Below are 27,388 nucleotides of genomic sequence, written 5' to 3'. Positions count from 1 at the left end.
GCCCCGAGGAGGCGCGGAGTGCGGCGGCCGCCGCTGAGCCGCCCGCGGCGCCCCGGGCCCGCGCAGCCCCGGCCAAGAGCGCGGTGCGCGCGGCCGCGTCACCCCCCTCCCAGGGCAGGGGCAGCGGCTGCTTGGACTTGGGCTCCTGGGGGTCCGGGGGTCCGGCGGGGGAGGTGTCGGCAGCCCTCTCCTTTCTCGCCGCCGCGGCGGCTGGAGCCTTGGCCACCGCCTCCTGCGCGCCCTCGCCGCCTCGCGCGACCCCAGGATTGCGAACTCGAACCCCTGACCTATTGGGCGGAGCTCCGCCGCGCTCCTGCCCTCGGCCCGGATGGGTCTCCTGGCTGGGACTCGGGGCACCTGGAGTTAATGTCCAACTGGAGGTCTGCGGAGACCGGATCCGAGGTGAGTAGGGGAGCAGGCCGGGGTGGAGGGGGCGGGGGGCCGTCAGCGTCGCCTGCAGGAGCGGCGGGTCGTGGGGTGCGTGAGACCAGGGCGCGGCTGGACCCCGGGGCAGGAGGGCGGTGAGAGCGGGAAGAACAGAGGGAGCCCTTGGTGGGCAGGGAGGGAGAAGTTGGACCAGAGAGCGCGCGCGCGAGGCTAGCAATACGGAGGGGCAGGTTGCCTTTTCCACGTGGGCAGAGATCTGCTGGGGCCCTGATGCCCTTGAACCCCGCAATGCCAGAGAGGGGCGAGTTCCCTCCCCGACTCGGCAGGGCGCCCTTCTTTCAAGTCCCTGGACGGCGCGGGGCTCGGCTCATCTCGGAAGCCACCCGGAGCGTCCTCTCCGGCTGCCTAGAGATCCCGTGCGGCGAGTGTAACTTACTGTTGAGCTAGTTTGGGTCGGTTCTGGGGGAGAGCGCAGGCCAGGGGAGCTACTGCGGCTAAGGCGCTGAGATCCTAAAAATAGAGGGCTCGCAGCCTCGGCGAGGTCCTGCAAAGCCACAGCCTCGCCGCTTTCGCTCAGCCCCGGGAACCGCGCCCGTCGAGGCACGGACAGGGGCTCCCTGCGCTGTCCCACACTCAAGTCTCCGTCTCCAACAGACTTGGGAACTCCTCGGGGGGGGCTCCCCTGGGCCGTCCAGGAGGGCCTTGGAATGACCTCTTTTCCCCCTTACTCTGCGCCCCCTCGCTCCCAGCCACTGCCTTGCACCACCTGGGGGGCTGGTTCTGCGGTGGCTGGGCTTCCAACCCCACCCGGTGTAAAGGAAACCCCCGTCCGCGCCGGGAGTGAACACTGGCTGTCCCCGCAAACCTCCCAAAGCCTCGCCGCCGTGCGATCCCTGGACAGCCGGCGGGGGGCTGCCCCTGCTGAGAGCTCCCCGCGTTTTTGCTCCGTGCCAGGGCCACACACAACCCTTCCTGCCCACCCCCCTGCCCCGGGTGTGCTGGAGCGCGCTGCCTCCAGCTCGGTGGTTTGAACTTGCACTTCGAGTGCTTCGAGGAAGAGATGCTGCCTCCCACCTCACGCACACACCCCGTCCCGCAAGGCCAGCAAAGTGGGAGCCGCGGGGCTTCCGCTCGCGTGCCCCCACCCCGCCCTCCACCAAGCCCTGGCAGTTTCGCCGCGCCTTCGCCAAGGCGTGGGAGGTGTCGCCTTTTCAACAAGTGACAAGTGTCGGGTGTCCGGGAAGCGCGCCGCGTCCCTAGCCCACCCCCGCCGCAGGAGGTGCGGCGGCCTCAGGCCCCCTCCGCAGTGTGCCCGTGAGCGGCGCCCCGCATTCTTTCTCCGGGCCTCGTCGTGGGCACCGCCGTCGCGGGGAGTTAAGGGGACAGTGAGCCCCGCGTCAGTCAAGGGCACTGGGCGCAGTTCAGAACGGCAACAGAGCTGTCCGTAATTTCTGTCCCTGCCGCAGGAGGACACCCCCAAGTTTATAGCAAACCCCGCTCCCCGCCCCACGCTGGCTTTTTCTCTGCCTAAGACCTGGATCTAAGGCAAAGCCCAAACCAACCTCCCAGTCAGCCAGGTACGGGGTAGGGTGGAGGAGGGGAGGGGGAGGCAGGGCGGCGGGGGGCGCCCACCCGCTTCGAAGCCTCCGGGGAGCGCTGGGGGGAGGGGCGGGGAGGGGTCCAGAAGAAGCAGGTTGCCAAGACAGCACCTCCAGTGCAGCGGGAGAGGGAAAAGCGGGAGAGAAAGGCGAGGTAGGAGCCTGCCCTGCAGGCACGCGGGTAAGGACGTCACAGGGCCCTGGGCGATTGTCAGTTTAGGATTGCGGGGCGAGTGGTGGTTCTCCCGTTCTTTACTTAAAATGACAACGCAGCCTCCTGGCCGCGTGGGCACTGGCGGACTCGGGCGGTTTCTGGTGCCCCCTGGTGCCGGGAACTCAGAAGTGCCCCGCGGCCGGCGGGCGGGCGGGCGGGCGAGCTGCGGCTTCGGCAGACTCCGCGGGCTTTCCGGGGCGTGCTTTCCGCCCCGCACACTGCCGGGGGGACCCACCCGGTGCCCTGCTGGGGCGCGTTGGGCCGGACCTCGCGGGAGGATCAGCCTTGCCAGGGCGCAAGAAAGGGTGCGGGGTTCAGTTGGCCGGGAGGACTTGACCTGGGTTTCCGCACGTGGCAGCGCGTGAAGCGATTTGCACGCGGAGCAAAGGCGGTGGTTGCGGGGGAAACGCAGCGGACGGCTGTAGACAAGTGCGGGGCAGGGCAAGCGATTCAGACACAAACTGGGACGCCGCGGGGGGAGGCCCAGAGGGGCCCAGAGAAAAATGTCCTAGGGAGACCGCTGTGTGCGCCGTCCCAGACCTCCCCACCCCCCGCGCGCCCTGCAAATACCGGGAACTGAAGAGGCGCTGGGACTGGAGAGGGCCCCGGCGGCGCGCGGAGGGAGGAATGCGCCCTCCCCGGCTCGGCGAGGGGGAGTGTTTGGGGGCGCTGGCGGCACCCAGCCCCGGGCGGGAGCGGGAGCTAGGAGCCTCCTCTGGCGAGGCGGGGAGTTTTCCACTGTTTCCTCCTTTGCCAGCTTCGCCACACTTCTAATTGAGGACCTCCACGTCCAATTTAAAAAGCCCTCGGTTGGCCAAGTGAGAAAAAAAAAAAAAAAAAAAAAAGGAAAAACCCTCTTAATGCGGAAGGGAAGTCTGGTGCCTCGGTCGCTTCCTGCCGCCAGGCACCGCGATTTGGGATGGCGCATTAGCCGCGCGCCTAGCTGTGGGTCTCCACCGCCAGCCATTTCGCACGCACCCGGGACCCGGCACCGAGGGGGCGGGAGGCGCAGCCTGGCACGGTGTTCCTGGGCCTGCCCGCCCAGGACCCAGAGACGTCGCTTTTCCCAGGGTTTGCAAACCTGGCCGCACTGCACGTGGCGCGCCGGGCCGCGGGACCTGGGGCTTCCCAGTCCCTCCACTCCGCGAACCCAACAGCTGCGGGGCGAACAGACAGATGCCCAAGGGATGGAAAATGCATTTGTCTCTGCAGTGGTGGGAGGTGGCGGCTGAATTTAACGCCTTCCCGGGTGGCCAGCACCCGGGCCTGGGACTTGGGGTTCCAGGTGGAACTTAGAGGCGCGCGGGGTGGGGTGTGGGGTGGAGGGGTCTGGAAGGGAGGCAGACGCGCCTGTTAACTAAAGCAAGGGAAAGTTGTTGCATTTACCTGGAAATGATCTCCCCACTTGCAGGTTTTCCTCTAAATCCACTTTACCTAGGGTGTGGGTTGTTGGCGGGAGTAGGGAGGGATTAACTGCATGACTCCCAGAGTTTCCGCCTGAAAATTTTCACCATAGTCCCCTGGAGGGGGAAGAGACTGGTACCTCGGCCCCTCCACACCCACTCATTGCATGGGGCTTGGCTCCAGCTTCAGGCGCGGCCCTATTTCCTAGGGGTGTGCGGCCTGAATATAAACCGAGGCACGAGCTGCACCCCGACCCCGTGCCTTCTAGGCCTCCCGGGTGCTCGCGCGCCTGGGGCTCTGGGAACCAGCGACTCTGGGAGGGGAAGGGATTAGCGTTAGAGCCTCGCAAACCTGCAGAAATAAAATGGAATCAAGAGGGGGGTTTCGGGTGTACCGGGGACTATTAGAAACGTCAAGCCCTGCCTACCAGCAAGAGCAAAGGCTATGCAGAGCGCGGACCGTGTGCTCCGCTGGTCCCCTGCACGCGTCACTTAACGTCCATAACCTTAAGAGGTGGAACTAGTACTTTAAGCCGACTGGATGTTTCGGGTAGTTGAGTAACTCAACCCAGATATTCCTGCACAGCCTCAGAGTCCCCGAGTCTCACTAACTTCTTCTTGGGCAGTGTACTTATTTAGGTGGGGGAATGAAGCGAGGGGGCGGCCGGGGTGAGCGGTGCCCTCCAGCCTCCCCCAGCCCAGCTAGGAGTGGGGCCGGGGGCCCAGGGGCGCGCCTTTTTTTTTTTTTTTTTTTTTTTAAGCCACAGAAAAGGACTGGTTCCCGGGGACCTTCCGGAGCTACCCGGCTGGGAGGGTCTCTGGTTGGGCAGATGACGCAGGGTGATGTCTGCTGGGTTGACCCCCCCCCCAGGAAATGGGGGTGCACGCCTGCGGAGAGGCCTGGCCAGGAATCTGGCTCAGGGGGAGAGGGCGTTTACCGGCCGAAGCGGTGCGGAGGGCAGCAGCGTTGCTTAAAAATCTGACCCTTGGGACCGGGTGGCAGAGGAGGCGGAGGTCAGCCGTGGCCTGGACGGGGAGTGAGCGCTGCTCCTGGTGCTCCCCGGGAGACGCAGCGAGCAGGGCGCTCCGAAGGAAGGCGGGGGACTCCCTGGGAGCCGCAGGCCTGCAGCGGGCGCCGGAGAAGGGCGGGCGGGGATGAGTTCGGAAGGGGACGCGGGGACCCGCGGGGATGCCGCGCCGCGGGCACTCGAGCTTAACGCGCCTTCTGCGGTTCTCTCCTCCGCCGCCCGCCCGCTCGCCCGCGCAGGTGCCGCCGCCGGACGGGACTCTAAGATGAAGTTATGGGATGTCGTGGCTGTCTGCCTGGTGCTGCTCCACACCGCGTCCGCCTTCCCGCTGCCCGCCGGTAAGAGGCCTCCCGAGGCGCCCGCCGAAGACCGCTCCCTCGGCCGCCGCCGCGCACCCTTCGCGCTGAGCCGTGACTGTAAGAACCGTTCCCTCCCCGCGGTGGGGGGCGCGCTTGTGGCCCCCCTCGCCCCCCACGCGCCACCTGCACGCACCCCGAGCCGGCCCGGACGGCTGTGTGCCTCTTGGCCCCTCGGGCAAAGCCCGGCGGGTGCCGCAGCCCCCCTGGAGGTGCCCGGCTGCCGCCCAAAGACCCCGATGCCTTGCCTGTGTATGCCAGTGCCCAGCCCGGACAGTACGGATCGTTCATGCTGTCCCTTTAGCTGCTCGGTGAACAGAGATTCTGAGCGCCACAGGAACACGCCCAGGTGGCCCCACTTCTCCCCATCCCGTAGACAGGCACCCATCTTTAAGTTTCTTTTTCCCAAAGCTCTGTAGCAGTTGTGTTGTGCCCGGCCGTGCTGAATGCTGAAAACTATTGCACTTTTATCCTAAACTGCTTCTGCAAGCCGAGAGGCCAGGTTTTTCACAAAAGCCAGAGACAGAGAGAAGGCAGACGGGCCTCTCTTTCCAGCAGGAACATCTGGGGAGTGTCAGGTCTGCTGGGGAAAGTTCCGCTTCTAGGAAGAAGTGGCAGGAGTAGGTAGCACTGGCCGGGACTAGGGCGGCAAGCTGTGGCTCACAGGCGACCACGCTGACTCTTTGAGAAAAGCCGGGCGGCTCATTCTCAGTAGAAAAGCGGACTACGGCTTTAGAAGCAAGCCAATCAGGACAGGGCAGCTCCGGCCTGATACCGTTTACTCTCTGCGGGTCAGCTGTTTGTCTGTTGCGTTAAAATGGGGTATTGCTGCATGACTTATAGTGGCTATCGGAGATGTTTGTAGTTTGAAAAAGGTAGCAGTGGAAAAGTTGGCAGAGCCCCAAAGGAGGGCGAATGGGAGCTGTAGGTAACCAGGGTACCACACTGGCTACTCCTCCCCCAGCCCGGATTGTCCCCCAAGGTGACTGCACCTGTACAAGCACCACGGGGGGCGCCTGGTCCAAGTCAGCTATCAGCCAAGAATCCCTGAAACTCAGGGGCAGCAAACAGTCCAGGAAATGTGATATTTTATGCTTAATCTTCTTCCAGAAGTCCCAAGACAAAAAGTGCATTTTTTTAATTGGGCAGATTAAGACTTCAAGAGTGATTTGGGGTTACCAAGAGGCCACGGTGGTCCCTTGAAATTAAAATCCCCATTCCAAGGGCTTCTGTCAGTTCACCATACAGCCTTACCTGCAAAGGCTTTCCTCCGTCACAAGTTTAGTGTACAGAAACACTTCCACGGTGGACATCTACGTGGAAAGCAGCGGCTTCAGAGCCTAATGCACGCGCGGTCATAACCGCTCCTTCATTCATTGGAACGGGCGGGCCAGGGGGACAGAGGCAGTGGCAGGGGATGGGCCTCCAGCCTGAAGGTTCAGGAGAGAAAACTGTGCCTGGTGGTGCAGCTGATCAATTCCTGGAGGTTTAAGTTTGTATCCTGCCTACCTAGGTTTATCTAGCGCTGGCTCTTGGTCCTGGCTCCGTGTTCAGCTAGTTCTGTGGCTATGAACAAGTTACTTTAGAACTTGTTGAACCTTTATAGCTGTTCAACAAAAGGAGGCCTTTCTGATCTGAAACATCAGCAACTATGGGATTTGTCCCTTGGCCTATACATTCCTATCCCAGGGGATCCCCTGGGGGAACTTTAAGGACTGCTAACACTGGATCTCACCCCAGGAGATTCTGATTGACTTGGTGGGGGCGTCTGGAAATGCATATATTCCCCCCAGTGAACCTAGTGAACAGCCAGGGTTCTATCAGCCTGGCTGGATAATATCCACAGAAGGAAAACCTGTGGCTCATCCCCAGTACCACTCCACAAAGCAAGCAAGTTAGCATTAATCCCCACACTGAAGGTGTGGGGAAGGCACGCTGTGTAGAGGAGGAGAGTAGCTTCCCTATGCCAGAACTGACACAGAAGTCATCAGTGGACAGGATTCTGATTACTCTGCCTACATTTGAACCAGCAGAACACGCCCAGTTCTGTTTTAGCTATTCGAAGGCCCAATAGATTCTAGAGGAAACCTGAAAGAGAAACGTTCCCAAAGAGAAATAGCTGCATTCTAAGCCAAATTGACTTCTTTCCAGGTATGTTCAATTCGGTAGCAAGCTGTCAGCGCAGGGAAGGCAAAATAATGACAGTGTGCAGACTTTGGACACTCAACCAGTGTCAACACGCCCCTGTCACAGCGCTGAAGTTTATATCCTGCGCTGGACACGGCGTAACTGGTTAAGGCTTATGGAGAAAAACATTAAGTCACTGCATTTCATTTGAAAATAGAAAGTACCATAAATTCTGATGCCTCCCGTTGCCTTCGAATACTTGGAGCTTAGTGATCACGCAAAAGGGCTTGCACGGCACATTAACAATGCTGCACTTTTCAGAGGTGCTGGGACCTCACCTGTCCGCGCACACACCCTCAAGGTTACCTGTGTTCTGCTGGCGCCACTGTGAATGAAACATCCAGAATTTTATCCCTAGTGTGGTCACAGTATGAACAGGTGGCTCACTTGCCTGGAGGGTGGCTGTGAAGTGGTCCACAGTCTGGGGCCACCTCCCCTACCACCTTCAAAGCTGTCTAGACTCACAGACTAGTGGGTTTTTTCCCCCTTTGGGACATCCAAGACTTTTCTCTTTTTAGCTGCCCTTGCTACAATTACTTTGCTTTTCACCAGTGTCTTCTTCAAAGGGTAATTAGAAGAGGTGTGAGGTATCTACAAGGCGAAACTCACAGATGTCAGAGCTTTTGAGAGCTGAAAGGAGACACTTTACCTCCTTTTACAAGGGGTAAAACCACTTGTCCAAAGTGCCAGAGATTCATCCACACTGAGAGTCTGCCAAAGCTGGCACCAAATTTCCCCAGCCCACTGAAATGTGCTTTATGTGGGAGGGGAAGCACTTTAAATAGGGAGATTTTTCACTAATAACTAAAACCACGTTGTACGGCATTGTCTGGTTTATTAATTACACTCATAGTCGCCATCTCAATTCTGAATGGATTCCCCAAGTAAAAGCACAAAGGGCCTGTGGTTAACGTTTGTGATCTAAATGAGTCATCTATTCATTCAGAAAATGGTTTGTGTACACGGGCACTGTCTTAAGTGTTAGGAATACCTTGGTTCATCAAAGAGACGGAAGTCCATGCCCTTGAGGAAGCTACTTTCCAACACATGTGACAAACAAAGCATGAAGGGACCTTGGGCCACAAAGGTGCCCTTAATTCGCATGCAACTAAATGCCAACCAGAAGAGACACTGGGCACTGTTCAGCTGAGATTGCAGCTAACTCCTGGTTTATTGTATTACAGTGGGATTCTCTTCCACCAGTTTGGCCACAAGTCACAGTATTCCCTGTAGAAACAATCTTTTAAACCAAGCTGTCAAGATCTCAGGCTAGCCCACAAAAACCTATGTACAGCACGCTACAGCTGCAGTATAAGTCCCAGGATGGCCACGTGAGCCTCTGCCCTGGGTGCAACATCCTACCATGTGCAGAGGAGGGCACAGAGTGAGAAACCAGGGAGGTTCAACAAGCAGGAGCTTAAGTTAACCCATCCAGACCAGACCAGAGCTTGGGTCCCAGCCTTGCAGTTTGACCAGCTGTTATTCAGCATTTCTTGATGGTTTCCTCATCTATGAGATAAGGGAGTGTGGGGTTGGCATGAGAATGAAATAAGACACTGCTCTGGAAAGCCTTTGCTCCCCAGATGCATGCCCTAAGTGGTCCTCTGCCTCTCCTCTTTCCAGCCTCCCCTCGCGGGGCTCCCAGTGAACCCCCTTTCTGCCACACGTCTGTCAGGGCATTGCTCTAAAGGGGGGAATTTCGCATGGCATGACCCAGTGCAGAGAGTGGAAGAAATGCAGGCCTGTGCGCAGGCTATTTTGGGCCTGCAGTGGGTTGGTCAGCACGTAGGCAGGCCAGCCCTGCCGGGGATTCTGCCCCCGGGTCAGCTGCCCTGGCTCTTCCTCAGTTTCATAGCTCCATGCCTTCCCCAGTCTCTGAGCCCACATACTTCCCGTGGAATTTTTCCCACCAGACTCCCATGGTCATATCAGGGAGGCCCTCTTCCTGGTGGGAAGAAGGGAGCCAGTGCAGGGTCAGATCCACCTGTGCAAATGATAAGCGGGCTGTGGGTTGGAGTCTACCCATATGAAGACGAAGCATTTCTGTTTTAGATAATCCAGCCGGACAGTTAATGCGAGATGTTTTATAATCCCAGTAGAAACTTTTTAGTACTTGTTCAGCCTGCCTTTATTCAGCTAAGAAATCATCTAGTGCAATCAGCTGATTAAATGTTAAGCTTTCAAACCTAATGTTATAAATACAGAATAAATACACTTGATCCACCCATTCGTTCTTATTGCTTATGAACTGTATGAATGAACAGTACTGTAATAAAGTGTCTACCCAAGCTGGAAAAGGGCTTCGTCCCTTGGGAAGGGTCTCTTGGAATCAAGAAACTGCACGTCAGACTGCGGTTGACTTTTAGGTTGGTTGAGAGGCGGAGAGAAAGCGCGTGCATGCCTATCTGCTGGTTCTCTCCCCAGATAGCTGCTATGGCAAGGTTGGGTCAAAGCCAGGAGCTGGGAGTGCAGTGCAGGTCTCCTCCGGGGGTGGCAGAAGCCTAGTTACTTGGGCCATGATTGCTGCCTGCGTCAGCAGGAAGCTGGAGTCGGGAGCCAGAGCCAGGATGCAAACCGTGGCCCTTCCGTGTGGGGTACAGGCATCGTCACTGCCAGCATGCATGCCCACCATAGCATTTCAGATGTTGCTAGAAGGCACGCTGCCTTCCTTGACTTCCAGGACCAACATCTGACTCTGGCCCCAGTCCAGAGACTTTTTCTTTTCTGAAAGGCAGAAACAGAGGCAGACAGAGATCTTTATCTGCTGGTTCACTCTCCCAATGGCTGCAACAGCTGGGGCTGAGCGAAACCAACACCAGTAGCCAGGCATTCAATCTGGCTCTCCCATGTGGCAGGGACCCAAGTATCTGACCCATCACCTGATGCTTCCCAGGGTGCCCATTAGCAGGAAGGTGGGATCAGACGCAGAGCTGGGAGTCAAACCCAGAGAGTGTGGTAAGAGCTACGGGGTCCGCAGGTGGCATCTTAACTGCTCTGTCAGATGCAGACCTGAGAAATCCATTTAAAGCTGACTTGGAACTGGCAGACTGACCCAGCAGCCTGTGCAATGTGTTCAAAAGATTCCACTTTAGCTAGCAAAAGGTATCCAGTATTTCCCTTCCCTAATTTTCCTTTGATCTTTGTGTATGTAACACTCATGGCTCATAGCATCTTCATTTGATTAAAATACTTATTCATTAATTAATTACTTGAACACAGTCAATAAGGGATTCTTAGGTGTCTGTCATGTGCTAGGTGTTGTACAGCCTTAAAAGGCCGACTGTGACCTTAGCCCATGATCTATTTGTAAAGGGCAGATGGGCCGTGGAGTGGGCGGATCCGTCAGGTTGATGTGTCTGTCATGAGGGGTTTATGTTAGCTGCAGTCATGGTGAGAAGGACTAGTAATGAAGCCACTGGGCTTTGGAGTTCAGAGCGAGGAAGAGTTCCGAGAAGCAAGAGGATTTGAGCTGGGACAAGCAGGATGATAGTGGGAAGGGATGGGCAAAGGAAAGGGGGTCATTGTAGTCCTGTGAGCAGCATCGGCAAATTGGTTTTCATGAACTGGAGGGGGGTAGATGGTGGCTGCAAGGAGGACAGACAAGTCCCCCACCTCCTGGAAGTGGTGCTGAGAAGTGATGGGCAATTCAGAGGCCTGGGCAGGCGGCACCCGGGTTATGAGATGCTATAAAATTGAGGAGGAGAAGGTGCTTGCTCTGCTGCCCATGGCAGTGGGTGGCTCTGGGGCAGACGGTGACAGCACGTGGGAATTGGCTTCAGAGCTAGTGTGTGGCAAATGTTCCCTAAGTCCTCAGACTGTGCCTGAGTAAGGTCCATAGCATAGGCATTGCATTTTGAATATTGCTTTGCTGTTTATAAAAAGCTTCTAGGCATAGGCCCAACCAAATAACCTGTTAGCCCTCAAGTAAGTGAAAAGCCACAAATGAAATCTTACTACTAACGTTAGTGCCACGGCACCTCTTCCCTGCCCATAAAGGTACTTCCGTTCTAAACAAACAGGTCAGACAGGTAGGTTCAAGCTCTCCTGAACCAGAGGAGACACCAGTATCCCCATTGGACAGGTGAAGGAATGAGTCGCAGAGAGCCCATCGAGGCCACAAATCTAATCGCTGGTGAAGCCAGAACCCAGCCAGTATATTCTGGTGTAACACAGGCTTTGCTCCCAGTTTAGTAGATTAAGAAAACAGAAACATTTGGCTTGCTGGAAATATATTCGCCATCCCTAAAACACAGATTTCCAGGAAAACCAAAAAAGCAAACTAATAGAAACAAACTAATAGAAAGAGACTCTCAATTCCCTGTGGGTCTCTGTCTTTGATTTCCATTTGGGCCACAGGGGCCTGGGCAGTATTAATAGCTACTTCAGAGCTCAGAGGAGGACTTCTTAAGGAGAGAAATAGAGGTTTCTCCAAGTGTCCTTATAAAATGAGTATGGATGCTTCACAAAGAGAGAGACAATTCCCCAAGGCTTTGCAACCACAAAGTCTCGCCTGGTGGCAAGGAGCAGTTGGGAGGCCTTGTGGGAAATACTTGGTCTCAGAGCACTCCCATCTTGCCCAGGAAGAGGGGACGCTCACATGGAACTAAGCATGACTGCACAAGTGCCAGGACAGTTGTCCTCTGGGAACTAGAGTCTATTTGCATAAGCAGGGAGCGGGTCACCATTGGGAAACTGCTCCCAGGGTGAGCGCAGGAGAGGCAGAACCCACTTTAGCGTGACTGTAGTAAGAGAAGCCAGGTGGAAAGGCCTGGTTTGCAATGTCATGGTCTTCAAACATTTTCCCCTGCAAACTTGCCAACAACAAAGTTGGAAAAACTGTTGTGCTCTTTTAAATGGACGTCTACAGTTTTCACCATGAGTTTAAATTGTTATATCAAACACCATTTCCTGCCCATTCAGGGACTGTTGCTTTGCTTTAAATCTGTTGTTGGTAAAACCTTGGTCCTTCCAATTTAGCTTACTTAATTCACCAAAAACTATCCAATTAATCGGCCCAAATACATTGACTTTTGGTCAAAAAAGCCTGACTTCATTTTCAATTCAAATGTGCAGGCCGATATATACCCCATGGTGATTGTCACAGGTCTGGGACCCTAATTATAAGATGAATACATGGATGGGTGGATGGACAGACAAGCAGATAAAGCACCCTATATCTGGGTTTTGCACATGGGATTCCCTCCTAGTCAGTGTTCAAGAACAATGAACACCATAAAACTCCTTTTGGCATTTGCCTCATCTTTTTTTCCTGAACCATTTGAGTCTGTTGCGAACCTCACAACATGAAGTACATACCTTCTAAGAACAAGGATGAACCTTGCATATTCACAGTTCCGATCCCAGCCTCATGATATTTAGCATGAATATCCTACTCTTATCCGAAAGAGAATCCTGATTCAGATTTCTCCAGCTCTGACAGTAATGTTCCTTATGCTTCTTTCAATCCTGAATCATCAGTTGCATTTGACTGTCTGTTACCTGTAGTCTTCTTTCATCTGGACTGGTTCCCAAGCCTATCTTTCCCCCATGGCACTGAGATTTTTGTGAATCGGGACTGTCTTGCCTACTGTATTCCAAACTGCACTTCCTCTTGGATCCATCTGATTATTTCCAAACGATTCGATTCGGGTGAGCATCCCTGGACTACAATGTTCATGAGGCCCTCTGCTCACATCACACAACAGCATCCAGTATCAGTTTGTCCCCAGGAGCCCTGATGCCTGAATGTCTTTGGGTGGCACCTGAAGGTGCTCTCCCCGCACAGTGAAACGTGTGAGCTAGGTGAGAAGCAGCACACCTCTGGGAGAGAAGCACAGTGGGGAAGAGAAAAGGGGTGTGGGGAAGGAGGACCCTGTGCAGGGCACTCGCAGGCACATGGGCGTTAGGAATGCACCTGTGTAGCTGAGGAAGTACGTCCCTCATGGCCACCCTGCAGAGGTACATGTGCCTCCATTCAAAGATACAGAGCCACTGAGCGTGGGCTGTGGACTCCTGACATTGTGCGCTTAGTTGTCAGGCATTTCTAAGAACTTGGAAGAGGCAGCACAGATCCCCAGTCAGACCTGAGCTTTCTGGCCCCCAGGCTACCATGCCAGGGGCCCCAAGCTATGCACAGAAGCCACTGCTCCGTAGAACGTGCTAGACTGAAAAGCGGCCAATGCCTGGAGCCCCTCAGAGGTGATCTTGCTTTGTCTACAGACTGCAGGGTTCATCTTTGGGCTGGCACATGGCTGGAGAATTGTCACAGATGTGATCACCACCTGGGCTTCTCTGAGGCACTGTGTGTGACGTGCTGTCTGTGGGCCAGGCGCTGCGCTGACCTCTTCTACCTGATCATATTCATCTTGCCCTGGAGGTGGAAGTGTGGCTGTCCCCATTTTAAAGATGGGGAAGTTGGGGCTTACCAGGGTTGAGTGGCTCAACACGGTCTAGGCCCCCGAGTGCCTGTTTCAGTGTGGGACACTCAGATTTAGCTCTCCTGACTGTGTCCACACATCAGCAAGGAGAGACATCAGGCACTGGAATTTTGCAAATGCAGTCGTTTTAGAATGACACCCATATCTGGTTACCTGGAAAGTCTTTGAGACTCTAGCACATGTGCCCACTGGCCGGCAGAAAGTCCCTCATATCCAACCACAGGAATCTATCAAACAAGTTCAAATGATAACTTTTTCTTCACCCTTGTCATCTTGTCATCTTCCTGTCATCTCTTAGGCCCTTCCTCTCATCCAAGTCCCTAAGGAGCTCAGTGTTCCTTCTACCCACTATTCCACTGGCCCCCTGGGAAGGGTGGAGGGAAGTTGAGCACAGAATCCCGGTGGGAGCCGCGGGAAGGAGAATGCATGACTTCCTACCGGATTTCTTTGGCATCCCCCCCACACCCCTGAACCACCTGCCTCTGATAACTCACTTCCCCTGGTGGGTTTTTGTGCCCTGCTGAGCAAAGGCAGTAGCCGAGTTCCTGATGTGTGCTTGTTAGCGCTGGGTGTTTATTGCCCATGGTGAAGTGCTTTTAGCACACACCAGGCGTCCGTGGATTAGCTAACAAATGGACACCCTGGTGGGTGTTTTCCTGCCTGAAGAGCAGAAGAAGGGGCATTTTCTCTGGGGGCGGGGGTGGGGGGAAGTGCTGTATTACTGTAAAATTATTAGCATAACTATAAAGAAGTATGGGCCACATAGGCAGAAATCAGAGCAGAGCCACTGGAATCTGAGTAATGAAATGAATATGCCGTTCCCCGGTGGGATTTTCCTGGCTATTTGCATGCATGGAGTAATTGCCAGTGCATTTGTTACAAGTTTTCTCAGTTGAGTCCTAGGATAACAGTTCCAGATATGGCACAACTAGGAAGTGCGTGTGATATTGGTCAGAGTGGGCAGGCATGGCAAGTAAAATAGCATTGTAGTGGGCGGAGTGGTTTTCACAAGTGCACCCAAGGCTCCTTTCTCTATAGTCTGGAGTGGTTGGCATTCTTGTTGGTCTTTTTCTTTGGCCTTGAGAGAATCCAGAAATGCTTTTTTAAAACAACAAAACACTGGTGTTTTTACAATGCAAATACTTTTCAAATAAACTGATGTCATGCCTTCTTGTCAACAAACCACTGGCCTCAGAGCGATCGCACTGGAAGCTCTGGCACTGCTCACCCTGGCTTAGTAAAACGACTCAGCCTCCGGTTGCTTCTAGGAGAATAGGTGCCGTGGACCCCTCGTGAGGTTAGCCCACGAAGCACTGACCAGGATGTTCTGTCTAACGCTAGATGAATTCTGTGTCCAAAATAGGGAGGTAAGGATGCTCCTTCCATAATGTAAGTGCTTCATGCCCTATGGGCTTTAACGAAAAGTTCAAATAAGTGACAAAGTCATCACTTTGAAGTCACGGCAGATGGCAGAACTTGGCAAAATTTCTCAGAGAACTAGAACATTCTCCTGGCTGACACTGCACATTTCAGAAGTCCCAGACCACCCATAGGCCACCTTCCAGGACCAGCTAGGGGGGTCTCACAGTCCATTTTGTACCAGCTGGGAAAGACCTTACATACTTGAAGCAGTAAAACAAACAGAATAATGAATGCACATGAGGTTTTAAGAAATAAAAAAAAAAAAACCTTAAAATGAAGATGCTAAGGGTAGAGTTGAAATTCCTCAAGACAATGGCAGGTGGAGTGTTTGACTTTTGGGTATTAGAGATGCAGGAATTTCAAGCATGTTGGTGTGGGATGTCCTCTGAGTGCACCTTGGTCCATTGCTACTTTTGCACTGAGAAAGTGAGGTTTAAGAATGCCTCACGCTGGAATCTGGCTGTTTACAGACGCAAATACAGGGTCCTCTCTGCCCATCTCTCCACCTCTCTTAAATAGGGCACAGGAAGATGACTGGATGGTTTGAGAGAGGATTGGCAATGATTATTTCAAACATAGCAGAGATGTTGAGCCAAGAGGTAAACCAAAGAGACTGAGTCCTGCTAGATCCTAAAATATCTCCTGTCGAGTTACACAGGGCCTCTGGTGGTGGCTGAGCCACGTGCTGCCGGGCCGGCACCTGGAGGTGGTCTTCCTGGTGGAGGTAACTGACAATCAGTGTCCAGCAACACTGCTCCCCTCAGGGAGGGCCCCAGAGTCTCCCATTGACCTTGTATGCGTTAGGGACTAGTCCAAGGTCACACAGCAGGGCAACAACTGAGCCGGGACTGGAATCTGGGGCTCTGTGCTCTCCAGCTCTGCAGCGAGACCTCCTCACGCGGTGCCAGCGAGCGCTGGAGGAGCTTCCGGAGCCGGGGCCTCTCTGTCTGGATCTGCCACGTCGCTGGCTGCTGGTTTTCCGGTTTTGCCTGGGGACTTGCCAGACCTGCCTTAGAGCGCCGTGCTGGAGCCAGGGCACAGGAGAGATGCCACTGAGTGGCACAGCTCTTCCCTTCACAGACAGCATTGGTTGTTTTCGGTGGCCCGCAGCAGCCCAGATTTTTCCCCAGCATGTGCACTGCTCACGTCCTGTGCCGAGTTTGGTAAATGTGTGCAAGTGAAAGCAACAAACCTCGCCCTGATTCCAGAGTGAATGACCCTGTGGTCTGGAACATGGGAAGGCGCACAGTAATGGAAGTTTTACTTAGAAACAAAAGGCAGCGAGCAGCAGGAAAGCAAGTTTGAGCCCTGAGACCAAACCAGCCGGGTCCACATGTTCCAGCCATGGGGCCTAGAGCAAAGACCTGTGTTCTCTGAGCCCGAGTGTCCTAATCCAGGAAGGGCACCCAGCGTGCGTGGGCCCTGCGTTGGCCTGCCAGGGATGTGTCAGGTTCAAGTTCAGCTCCTGTGAAAGCTGGCCCCCATGCCACCACCACCCCCAATATCGATACTCTAAGTGCCTCAGGGAAGCTACTAGTTAAGGGATAACCTGATAAATGCTCTAAGGTAAGGAACTTTAAAGATAAGACTCAGTCATACAGTTCTTAGAATGAGATTTCAGTATTAGTGAAAGAAAACCGTGGTTTTATCTTCTTGAAAGATAAAAGTAACTGGTTCTCCGACGTCGGCTGCGTGGGGATTCTCCTTGAGAAGCTGTGTCCATCCTCAGCTGATCTTGCCTTTTCATATGCACGTGCATGTGTGTGTCTGTGTGGACACGTGGATGTGTCTATGTGGATCTGGACACAGAGAAAGAGAACCTGTGTTTCCCAGATGCTTGGCTACAGAGCAGTTGGCACTTCACCTGCAACATAGGTAGGCATAGAATGCCAGATGGGATGTCCCCCACCCCGAGGGGCTCCCCATCTTCCTCCTGTCTGTGAACAGCGCTTCCTGGGAGGCTCTGCAAGTCGGGACAGACTGCCCAGAGCCACGTGGCCCAACTACAGCATTCTGTGGCCTTGCGCCCAGCGTCAGCCCCAGAGTGAGGGCATCTGGGCACTGGTTCCGGGTATACCACTCATCTGTGAGGCCCTGGTGTAGGTCGCAGGGTCTTAGTGCCTGTTCTCCCAGGTCACCAAAGCTGGCTGCTCTACAGTGGAGTAGAGACACGGATCCTCCCCAGAGCAAGAAACACCCAGGGCCTGCTCCCTAGAGCCTGTACATCCCTCAAGGCTGGCTCAGAGAGGCAGGCCAGCCTGAACCGCCTCTCTTCTTGGAGAGGGATCTGTGGGTAGCAGGGCCACGCCCCCTCTTTCCTGAGACCCTCAGAGCCTCAGACACCTGCCCTCCATCCTCAAAGTCCATTCCCACCCTGGGTAGTTAGGGCCTCAGCCCTTGCAGCCTCCGTCCTGGGGCCACAGGTTGAAGACTCAACACTGAAAGCCAGGACGAGAAGGACAGCCCAGCTGCAAAGATCGGAGTGACCCTTTGACTAAAATATAATTAACCTGGCCTGTTCATTGAGAAGAATCTGATATCGTAGGGGAGTACAGTATCCGCGGGTGCCGGCTTAGCCAAGGCAGTGTGTGCAGTTACGTAATGTTTGGTTCGGCTAATATAGGGAGTGCTCAGAGCCCTCAGCACAGCACTGTCCCTGTAAAAGCCCAGGCCCCTTTACAAAATAGTCCCTGTGCCCATCCTTTGTTCCCGAGGCGACGTTACTATTTCTGCGCCCATAATCAAGGGAGGGAAAGTCTTTGCCGTGAATGGTTTGTCCCCAGAGTCATGCCCCAGTACGAGGTTTCATTTGTTTAAATAGCACTGTTTATACAAAGGACACATCAAGGTTAAAACAGTGTAAGTAGAAGAATGCCAAAATATTTGGTCGCCATCTGAAGGATGACTTAAATGCATTTGAGCATCTTGCTTTTTCAAAAACTTCAGCTTTTAAATGGACATGTCTTCCAAGATAGATCATTCCAAGTGGGCCTGGACAATGAGCAAGTGTTGACCTATTTTTCCTTCTAAAGGATGCTCCTCTTTTGAGGTGGACAAGTATTTTACTATTTCAGTTAGGACCCATGAGGGCTGTTTGTGTGTCCGACATCTGCCTGGCCCTTCCTAGGAGGAGGAAGGTGGTGTGCCAGTAAGTCTCAGTTTTGGGAACCAACCCAAACCTATCCCCTCAGCTTAGTGCACTCCTGGAAGGTGCAGGCTGCTCTGTGCTTCTCAGTTCATCTGGGGGCTGGGGGCGGGGCTCCTGCCAGGGCTAAAATGAATGCTTCTGCAGATTTTTTTTTTTTTTTACTTGAAAGGCAGAGTTACAGAGAGACAAAAAGCAGGGGCAGAGAGAGAAAGAGGTCTTCCAGCCACTGGTTCACTCCCCAGATGGCCACAACACGAAGCCAGGAGTCAGGAGCTTCCTCCGGGCCTCCCAAGCAGGTGTAGGGGCCCAAGAACTTGGGCCATCTTCCACCGCTTTCCCAGGCCATAGCAGAGAGTTAGATCAGAAAAGGAGCAGCCAGGCCCATGTGGGATGCCAGCACTGCAGGCGGTGGCTTTACCCACTATGCCATAGCGCCAATCCCACTTCTGCAGAAATTTTAAAGTCAGGCTCAAGCGAGGCCTGCCCTGTACCCCTCTCTGCAGAGCTATTTGACTCCTAATGACCCTCCAGATTGATAAATTGGGGTGCTCTTTATAACAAAACTCAATTGGCATCAAAAGCCTTGGGATTAGGAATTTGGTTGGGAGAGACAGAGCCCATTTGTTCTGTGGTTTAAACAATCCAGTGTTGTGGCATAGTAGGCTAAGTCTCCGCCACAGCGCCAGCATCTCATATGGGCACCGGTTCTAGTCCCAGCTGCTCCCCTTCCAATCTGGCTCTCTACTATGGCCTGGGAGAACAGTGGAAGCCAAAGTGCTTGGGTGCCTGCATTCATGTGGGAGACCTGGAAGAAGCTCCTGGCTTTGAATTGGCCCAGCTCTGATGGGGCCATGGAGGGAGGGGTGAAGCAGCCAATGGAAGACCTTTCTCTTTGTCTCTCTCTCTCTCTCTGTAACTCTGCCTCTCAAATAAATAAATAAAATCTTTAAAAAAGAAAAGAAGAAGAAGAAGGATGCAACATTGCCCTTTGCTGGTTTCCACACGTAAAACATTGAATGTAAATATTTGTTTGTTCTATTTTTCAAAAATGCGAAAGAAAAAATAAAACCTTCAGTTCGGTAAGCATCGTATGTCTGTAGCCTGAGCATGGGCTTAAATCGTTTGTCCACCAGAGCACCAAGGTACTAGAGAGATTTTCCCCATCAAGCGGAGCAGTTCTCATTAGCTACAGCCTTCAGTTTAACATTAACATTGTGTGCTTGCTGGGTGCTTGCCAGGTGCCATGGTTCGAGCAGTTTTAGGTTCACAGCAAAATTAAGAGGAAGCTACAGAGATTTCCCATGTTCCACCCACCCCCAGACATACAAAGCCTCCCCATCACTGAACTGTATTCACCGATCATCATCATCCAAAGTCCATAGTTTGTGCTGGGGTTCAGGCTTTCATGTTGGACATGCTATGGGTTTAGACAAATTCACTGACATATGTGTCTGCCTGTCCCCGAACACTTGTACACTCAGGGTTAGTACTGTTTACCCCATCATCCAAAACCTTAGGTAGTCTGTGCGTTCGCAGAGCTATTTGGTGTCACTCTGGAAAGCCCAAGTAGAATTCAGAATCAGGGAAAAGGACTGAGCCTTCTCATCGTGAGGCACTAAGTGTGTCCCAAATGTTGCAGTCTTTGTCCCTTGCCAATATTCGGGACTACCTACGTTTCAAAGGCGTTCACTCTCTGAAATTCAAATATAACTGGACTTTTCTCTTGTATCTGAGAAACAAAGCCCATGGCAGCTATGGAGTCAAAATGTCTGAGAAGGGGGGAGTGCTTTTTGAGAACTTGGAAAGTCTTCGGGGTACCTAAGAACATCCAGTAGTGACTCAGTCATTATTACAACTGTAGCGATGTCAAATTTTGTAAGTCGCATGAACTGAGGCGTCTAAAGCAGTGCAAGGTGAACCTGGCTACCGCGAATGATCTCCCATTAGCTTGTGTTAATTTTACAGTGTCTCGTCCTTGTTTCTGATTGATCTTCGGTTGATTGTGAATTGTTCTGAACGTTCCTCTGTTCCTAGGTTGAGTCAGAAACTTCTGAATGGAGCAGGGAGGGCCAGGTGTGTGAGTCCTGTTGTAACACAAAGAGTTGTTGTGGTTGTTGGAACTCAAAAAGACTTCGTATCTTGATTGATCATCTCTACTAAATCTCCTTTTGACATTCTCTTGTAGACATACTCTACAAGTATGGTTTTTTGAAACTAGGCACACCTGTATATTTTTCCTCCTTCATCACTTGTTGAGAGAAATGGGTGATTTCTCTCTTTTTTTTTTTTTTTTAGGAGAAATAGTTTTGTTTCTTTGGAGCACATTATTTTAAAGGGTATCTCTAGTTTTATTTTTTAAAGAAAGCATCCTAAAGCGAGTCACGTTAGAAAGCGGTGCACAGGCAATGACAGTTAACAGTGCCCTCCCGCTGGCCCAGCCCCGGTTGATGAAACCGCTTCCCGGGAGAACAAACAGGAGCCCTGGCCTCAACGCTGGGCGAGGCCACACTGAGAGCTAAGGCTTCGAAGAAGGGGAGGAAGCTGGCTTTCGGCTCCCAGATGGGAAATAAGGGCACCACTCAGGGCATCACGAGCTTCCCCGTGTGATGTGCGCAGTTCATTTGGTAGCCTTTCTCTGTCACAGTGCGATTCTCAGCTGATGTCCCTGTGTCACCTTGAAAACCTCAGAGCTCTTTCCCCCTCTAAAGTGACCTGATTCATTCACAGCTACCAGGGCTTCAGAGACCAGATCCTATTCTGAGCACTTGGAGTGCGTCAGTGAACCAGCTAGACCAAGTTCCTGCCTCTTGAACTTGATGTTCTGTCAGGACAGACAGACAACAAATAACAACTCAGAAACCCATTAGGCACTGTGTGAGGATGTAACAGGCCTTGTGGGGGTAGGCAGCAGGGTGGCGGATCTGGGTTTGGAGTTGGAGGGTTGCGTTTTGAACGGGGAGGCCAGTGTGAGACTTGCCAGTGGCCACATTTGAGCAGAGACTGGAAGGAGATGTGGGAGTGGCACAGGCGCTCTGGGGAACAGAGGCGGAGGCCTAGGGGGGAGGCGGCACAACCCCCCCCCCCCCCCCGCCTGTGTTTGAGCTGTAGCTCTCAGTCCGGCTAATTTCACCTCTACAGGGCAGGCCGTTTGGCAATGTCTAGAGACACTTGGGCTTGTTGTGAGCGAGGTGGGGGAGCTCCTGGCGTGAGCTGGGCTGAGGCCAGCGATGCCGCTAGGCATTCAGTAGCACACAGGGCAGTGGGAGGAGAGGGGGTAGGAAGCGAAGAGGGAGGTGAGGTTAGAGGTGACAAGGCTGAGGAGAAAGGGGTGGCCAGGTTAGGCAGGGCGGTGTGGACTTCGGCTTTTACACCAAGACAAAGAGGGAGCGATGGAGGTTTCTGAGTGAGTGTGTTGGGGACGGGAGGGCGGGCTATGACAGTTTAAAGAGTGCTCCTCTGGCTGAAGGGAGGACAGTAGATCAAGTCAGGGCAGGAGGTGAGGATGAAGGAGGGGGAAGGCACCAGGGACTATTGTGGTTATGCAGGCAAGAGATGCTGAGGCCTTGGCCAGGGCCGAAATAGCCGTGCGACTCCACGCCCTGGAGACGTCAATGCTAACTCTCCCATACAAAGCAATGAGGCAGTCTAGGCATTGCAGCCCCAGCCTTTCCATGATACATCATCCACTCACATGACAGATAGGAGGGTACTTCAAGCGTGGTGGAAAAGTGGAATCAAAAGAGAAATGTCCAGGTGCTGCTTGGGAGGCCGAGTGCCTGGGTTCAAGCCCCAGATTCCAGCTTCCTGCTAACTGCACATCCTGGGAGGCAGCAGGAACAGACCAAGTAGCTGGGCCCCTGCGTGGAGCCCCGTGGGTCCCCCCACACGTAGCCCTGTATTGAGTTCCTGACTCCCAGCCTTGACCACTGCAGGCGTTTGAGGAATGAACCCATGGGTGGGAATTCTATCTCTGTCTCTGAAATAATTTTTTTTTTAAATCTTATTTAAAAGTATAAGCTTACTTTGGTACAAAAGTTTTTGAAATTCATGGTTTTTTTTATAATACGCATTTCTATGAACTCTTTGAAGCACACTCTTATGCACATGTATAGGTCTGTATACATGTATGTGGGTACCTACGCACATGCATAAACCTGTATTACCTACACATCTATATGGTTAGGTTGCCTTAGCTAGCTTTTGTTTTACATAGTGGGATACCTGATACACTTTAGTAATTAGGTTAGGTTTATGGCAAATCAGCTTGACCTAGGGTAGACCTAATCTAAATCTTTCTATGTTTTAACACACTCTTGGGGAAAAAAAAAAAAAAAAAAAAAACACACCTCTACTCTTGCTCACAGCCATTCTGAGGTCCTGAGGTCTATATTTCTAAACCACACAGAACCTGAAACATAATAAATTACTTGGATGGGTAGAGAACGATAGTAGGCTTAGTACCCAGCAGACAGAGGCGTCTGAATTACTTTCTTCCTTTAGAAATGTAATAACTGTTCCCAGGGTCAGTCTTCTCCCACTCCACCAAAGCAGATGGCTGAAACCCAGCAGGAAACAGCAAGAGATTGCTCATTTGTACTTGCACCCAGGGGTCTCAGACGTCCTCTGCGGTACCTCCCTGGAGCGTACATCTCTTGTCCTGTTTGCAGCCAGAGAGTGGAAGCTGGGCCACAGCCCCCAGTGGGCCTGCCACTCCAGTCGGGGGCATGTCCATCCCCAAACAGCGTCTCCTGCTGCTGTAGTCCACTGACATGCTGAGAGAGGGGCCGATGCTGTGGCGCTTAGAATACCCGTATCATATATCGGATGGAGTACCAGTTCTAGTCCCAGCTGCTCTAGTTCCCATCCAGCCTCATACTGATGCATCCTGGGAAGGCAGTGGAGGATGGCTCAAGTGTTTGGGTCCCTCCCAGCCACGTGAGAGACCCAGATGGAGTTCCCGGCTTCTAGCTTCAGCCTGGCCCGGCCCTGGCATGGCAGGCATTTGAGAAGTGAACCAGTAGGTGGAAGGTCTCTCTCTCTGTCTCTTCCTTTCTCTGTGTCACTCTGTAAATCAATCAATCTTTTAAAAAAATAATAAATGCTGCTGGAAGTTATCAGCATCCCTTTTTATTAACATCCTTCTGTTTAAATGAAGTGGCACATTCGTCTCTTTGCAAGTACAGTTATATCAGCTGTGTCTCCATTCCTTAAGTCTTTCGAGGAAGTTAGGAAAGAGTGGGGTACGTGAGCTCTTTGTGTGTTCTGCAGGGCGGTCCTTGTCTCTCGTAATCATATAGGATCAGTTTCAGGCGACAACACTTGGAGTTCCAGATGAAAGTAGCAATGCTGGGAGACCTCAGCATTTTCCATTTTTCTCAAAGCTTGGACCATGGACATCAGAATTGCTCAGGTGCTTGTTTAAAAACACAGCCTCCTTGGTCCCTCCCCAGACCATGTGACTCAGGGTCTGTCCGGGCAAGGCCAGGGATCTGCAATGCAGGGAGCCTCTGGGGCACCACTCTAGGCCATGAGACGAGGACCAAAACCCAGCCCTGGAGGATCACTCTGCTCACAGCGGCCTCCCTCTTGACTTGTTGCCCATGGCAGCCACATTGAAGCACAAGTGTGCAGTTAGGGATTTGTTTTCCACAAGGCACTGTGTCACCCACCGCATCAGCCTGCACAGTGTTGGAGGGTGCACTGTGGCCTCCATCGGGGCTGTGGGGCGCGAGGTTTACAGCAGGTGCTTAGCTTAGCCGGCTGGTAGTTTTGCTGTGTGTCCCATGTTGGCTGACTTCCGGGGAGGGGGCACTTTGATCTAGAAGACTGCCTGGCATGATCACTGTTGTCTCACGTAACATTTTCTGTTTTCTTGTCGCACAGCAAATATGCCAGAGCATTATCCTGATCAGTTTGACGATGTCATGGATTTTATTCAAGCCACCATTAAAAGACTGAAAAGGTCACCTGACAAACAGATGGCAGTGCTTCCTAGAAGAGAGCGGAATCGGCAGGCTGCAGCTGCCAACCCAGAAAATTCCAGAGGAAAAGGCCGGAGAGGCCAGAGGGGCAAAAATCGGGGGTGTGTCCTAACTGCGATACACCTAAATGTCACTGACTTGGGTTTGGGTTATGAAACCAAGGAGGAACTGATATTTAGGTACTGCAGCGGCTCTTGCGATGCAGCTGAGACAATGTATGACAAAATATTGAAAAACTTGTCCAAGAGCAGAAGGCTGGTGAGTGACAAGGCGGGACAGGCATGCTGCAGACCCATCGCCTTCGATGACGACCTGTCATTTCTAGACGATAACCTGGTTTACCATATTCTAAGAAAGCATTCCGCTAAAAGGTGTGGCTGTATCTGACTCCGGCTCCAGAGAGTGCTGTGTATTGCATTCCTGCTACAGTGCACAGAAAGGGACCAAGGTTCCCAGGAAATGTTTGCCCAGAATGGAAGATGAGGACCAAGAAGGAGAGGAGGAGACGGAGGAAGAGGAGGAAGGCAGCCGTTGTGGGAGCCTGGTAGAGAGAGATCCAGCTACAGAAGACTGGACAGGAGAGAGAGCAAAGGGCCGTCTGGACCCTCCGGGACGGCCGCCGATGCCAGCAGAAGCTCGGGGCTGGGGTCCCTGGCTGGCTGTGACGTCATGCACCGCCAGCTATCGCCGGTACAGTTGCGGATGCACTCGAAGAACCACACCAGTGTATCTCCTGGGGTCTGCGCTCACCAGGGAACCCATCGTCCTGGTGTCACTCCTTGTCATTATGTTTTACTGCTGGAAGTCAGAGAGGCGCATTTTTGCTGTCACTCAGTGGAGACCTACCCTGGAGAGCAGAGGAGGCAAACAAACATACAAACAGAAACGTAAAGACGCAAGAGATGCTAACCTTTGGATTTGAACACTGAGGCCTGAGGTCTGCTACAACCAGCGTTTTGGGGGAATGCTGGGTGGTGGACCTTGAACGTGGTGTGAAGGGTGGGAAGAAGTTGTCTAGGAACCAAAAAGGCTCTCCTCGGGATTTCCAGCAAGCCTGAGAGCATTGCCTTTCTGTCCTTGGAAAAAGGAAACAAATTGGCGTTTCCAGGAGAGCGAGTGGGGAAGGCACCCGGCTGCCCCTGGGGCACGGGGCAGGGAGCCGGGCCCCGGGCCTGTCGGTTTACAGAGAGACACACGTTACATACCCAGCTCCACTTATGCGTGGTCACCAGTGACCAGAGAAGCTAATCGATGCAATGCATCTGTTTCAGATACAGAAATATAGAGAAGATATTTATTGAGATTTAAGTTATTGTTATTTATTACCATTCACTAATGAATTTCTCTTTTTTCCCCTTATTTATTAAAGTTTCTTTTCAAAGGTGCCAAAGTATATGTACTCGCAAAATGCAAAGAAAGGTGACAAAAGGAAATTTTAATTGGGGACGCGGGTCCAGGCTTTTCAAAGTATTAACAAGTTTCTCGCTAGGCAAAAATCACTTACTTTACCTTTTTAAGAAAATCCCATTAGCTTCCCTAGGTTTCAGGTTTTTTCCCTATTTCTCTTTCTCTCTCTCTCTCTCTCTCTCTCTCTCTCTCTCTCTCTCTCTCTCATTTTAAATATGTCAGAAGGAGTGTCTCTGGCCAGCCCCTTACCAGGAGAGGTGTGTGGAGGCCATGGGCCTCTGTGGCCCCACCACTGAACAGATCCACCTTGTGTCTACTCTCTGCTGATTTAAGCTCTTACTCCCTTCCACATCTATCTAGCGATAATGTGCATAGCCATATATATATAAGGCGAAATTCCTTTTCATAAGTAGCCCTGGATTTAATACTGACCCAAAAGTCAACAATGCTGTCCAGTAGCCACTGTTTGGCCCTGATGGTGGGGACTCCCCCTCCACCCTTGCCCACCCGCTACCTCCCTGAGAAGTATGCTGGCCACCCAGCTCAGCCAAGTGCCCATGAATGGGCTTCAGAGGTGCAGGGCGTCCACCTCACCTCCACAGGTGCTGCTCCTGTACATCCGAGCCCCGCCTGGACATCACGGGGCTGAGAAGGGTGGATGGGGAGGTGTGTGGTACACACGCGGTGCAGATGCACCAAGCTTCACACAGGGCACACCCCCTTTCCCATGAAAGAGCGGGGTGGGGGCAAGGCACAAGATGGGCACCCCCACTCCTGGTTATGGATTTGCCTAGCAGGCGACACACGCTCGGTGCGTATTCAAGCATGCGTGAGAGTTGTTTACGACGTTTGGACAGGCATTCTAACCAGGAGACAAGCTATCACTAAATCAGGGGCTGTGAGCCATGGCACTAGGGCAGATCTAGCGGTGAAATGACCTATTGGCCTCCCACAAACAATCGTGCTAATTTTACAAAGTAACCAAGGAACAGAAGCTACCAGCCATCCCCTCTCTGTCACCTTGAGATGCAAGTTCTCCATCATTCTGCTCCCCCACACAACTGGGAAAAGGAGGAGGGGGCGCCCCCTTACCCTGTCCTGGGCCTTGCTGAGAAGTGGCTGCTCACAGCAGTGACAGCCCCAGCCGTCTGCTCACCCAGGACACAGCTTGGACGTGGCCCTGGGAGCTGTCCGCCCCAGAGGACCCTGGCCAAGGTGCTGGGGGATCGTCCCAGGTGCCCACGGAGGGTCCCTGCCCAGAGGGGCTGCTGGGATCAGTGGGGGTTGGCCGCATGTTCCCAGCATCACCTACACACCATAAAAGCAGGCTTTAAAGGAAGCAAATTGCTCCACCCAATCCACAAAAGGGTAAAGTTTGTGATTTTTCTTTATCATTGCGATCACCAACTGATACCGTAAGGAGTGCACTTCTTTGGAAGTTCTGACTTCTCTGATCTGTCTCGGTCGTTTGTGTTATACAACCAAAGTTCTCTACAGACTTTATTTTTGTACAATATCATTTTGTAACTTTTTACAAATAAAAGCTCATTTCTATTGCTCTCTGTGTGTCTGTGCTTCCTCACATAGCAGTGGGCCATTGCTGCCACCCAAGACAGTTATTAGGAACCACCCCTTTCACTGCCATGCAGCCCACTGGTTGGTTATTGAGCATGCCCATCTACTGCCAGCATCGAATCACCATCCAGTTGGGGGAAAAAACAGAGTTGTTCTTCACTTACTCATTCAACAAAGCATGCCTACACTGCGCCAGACACTGAGGTCCCAGGGACGCCGTCATGGCCAAAACAAACATCCCTGCC

At 53.0% G+C, this 27,388-nt stretch overlaps 1 protein-coding gene across 2 annotated transcripts; it reads left to right on the top strand.

Annotated features, from left to right (window-relative positions):
• Positions 1–264: 264 nt before the first annotated feature.
• GDNF (glial cell derived neurotrophic factor) lies at positions 265–27,115 on the top strand. 2 transcript variants are annotated; one of them, XM_062211810.1, is made up of 3 exons: positions 265–402; positions 4,870–4,968; positions 24,064–27,115. In XM_062211810.1, the coding sequence occupies exons 2-3, from the start codon at positions 4,896–4,898 to the stop codon at positions 24,546–24,548; spliced, it is 558 nt and encodes a 185-aa protein (XP_062067794.1). In that variant the 5' UTR covers positions 265–402; positions 4,870–4,895; the 3' UTR covers positions 24,549–27,115. The 2 variants fall into 2 exon arrangements, with proteins under 2 accessions (XP_062067794.1, XP_062067792.1); XM_062211808.1 differs by lacking the exon at positions 4,870–4,968 and having other exon boundaries at positions 338–402.
• The last annotated feature ends 273 nt before the right edge of the window (positions 27,116–27,388 follow it).

The sequence above is a fragment of the Lepus europaeus genome, chromosome 15 (assembly GCF_033115175.1).
Source record: "Lepus europaeus isolate LE1 chromosome 15, mLepTim1.pri, whole genome shotgun sequence".
In the NCBI taxonomy this organism is placed as follows: domain Eukaryota; kingdom Metazoa; phylum Chordata; class Mammalia; order Lagomorpha; family Leporidae; genus Lepus; species Lepus europaeus.
This window is presented reverse-complemented; position numbering and strand designations above follow the sequence as displayed.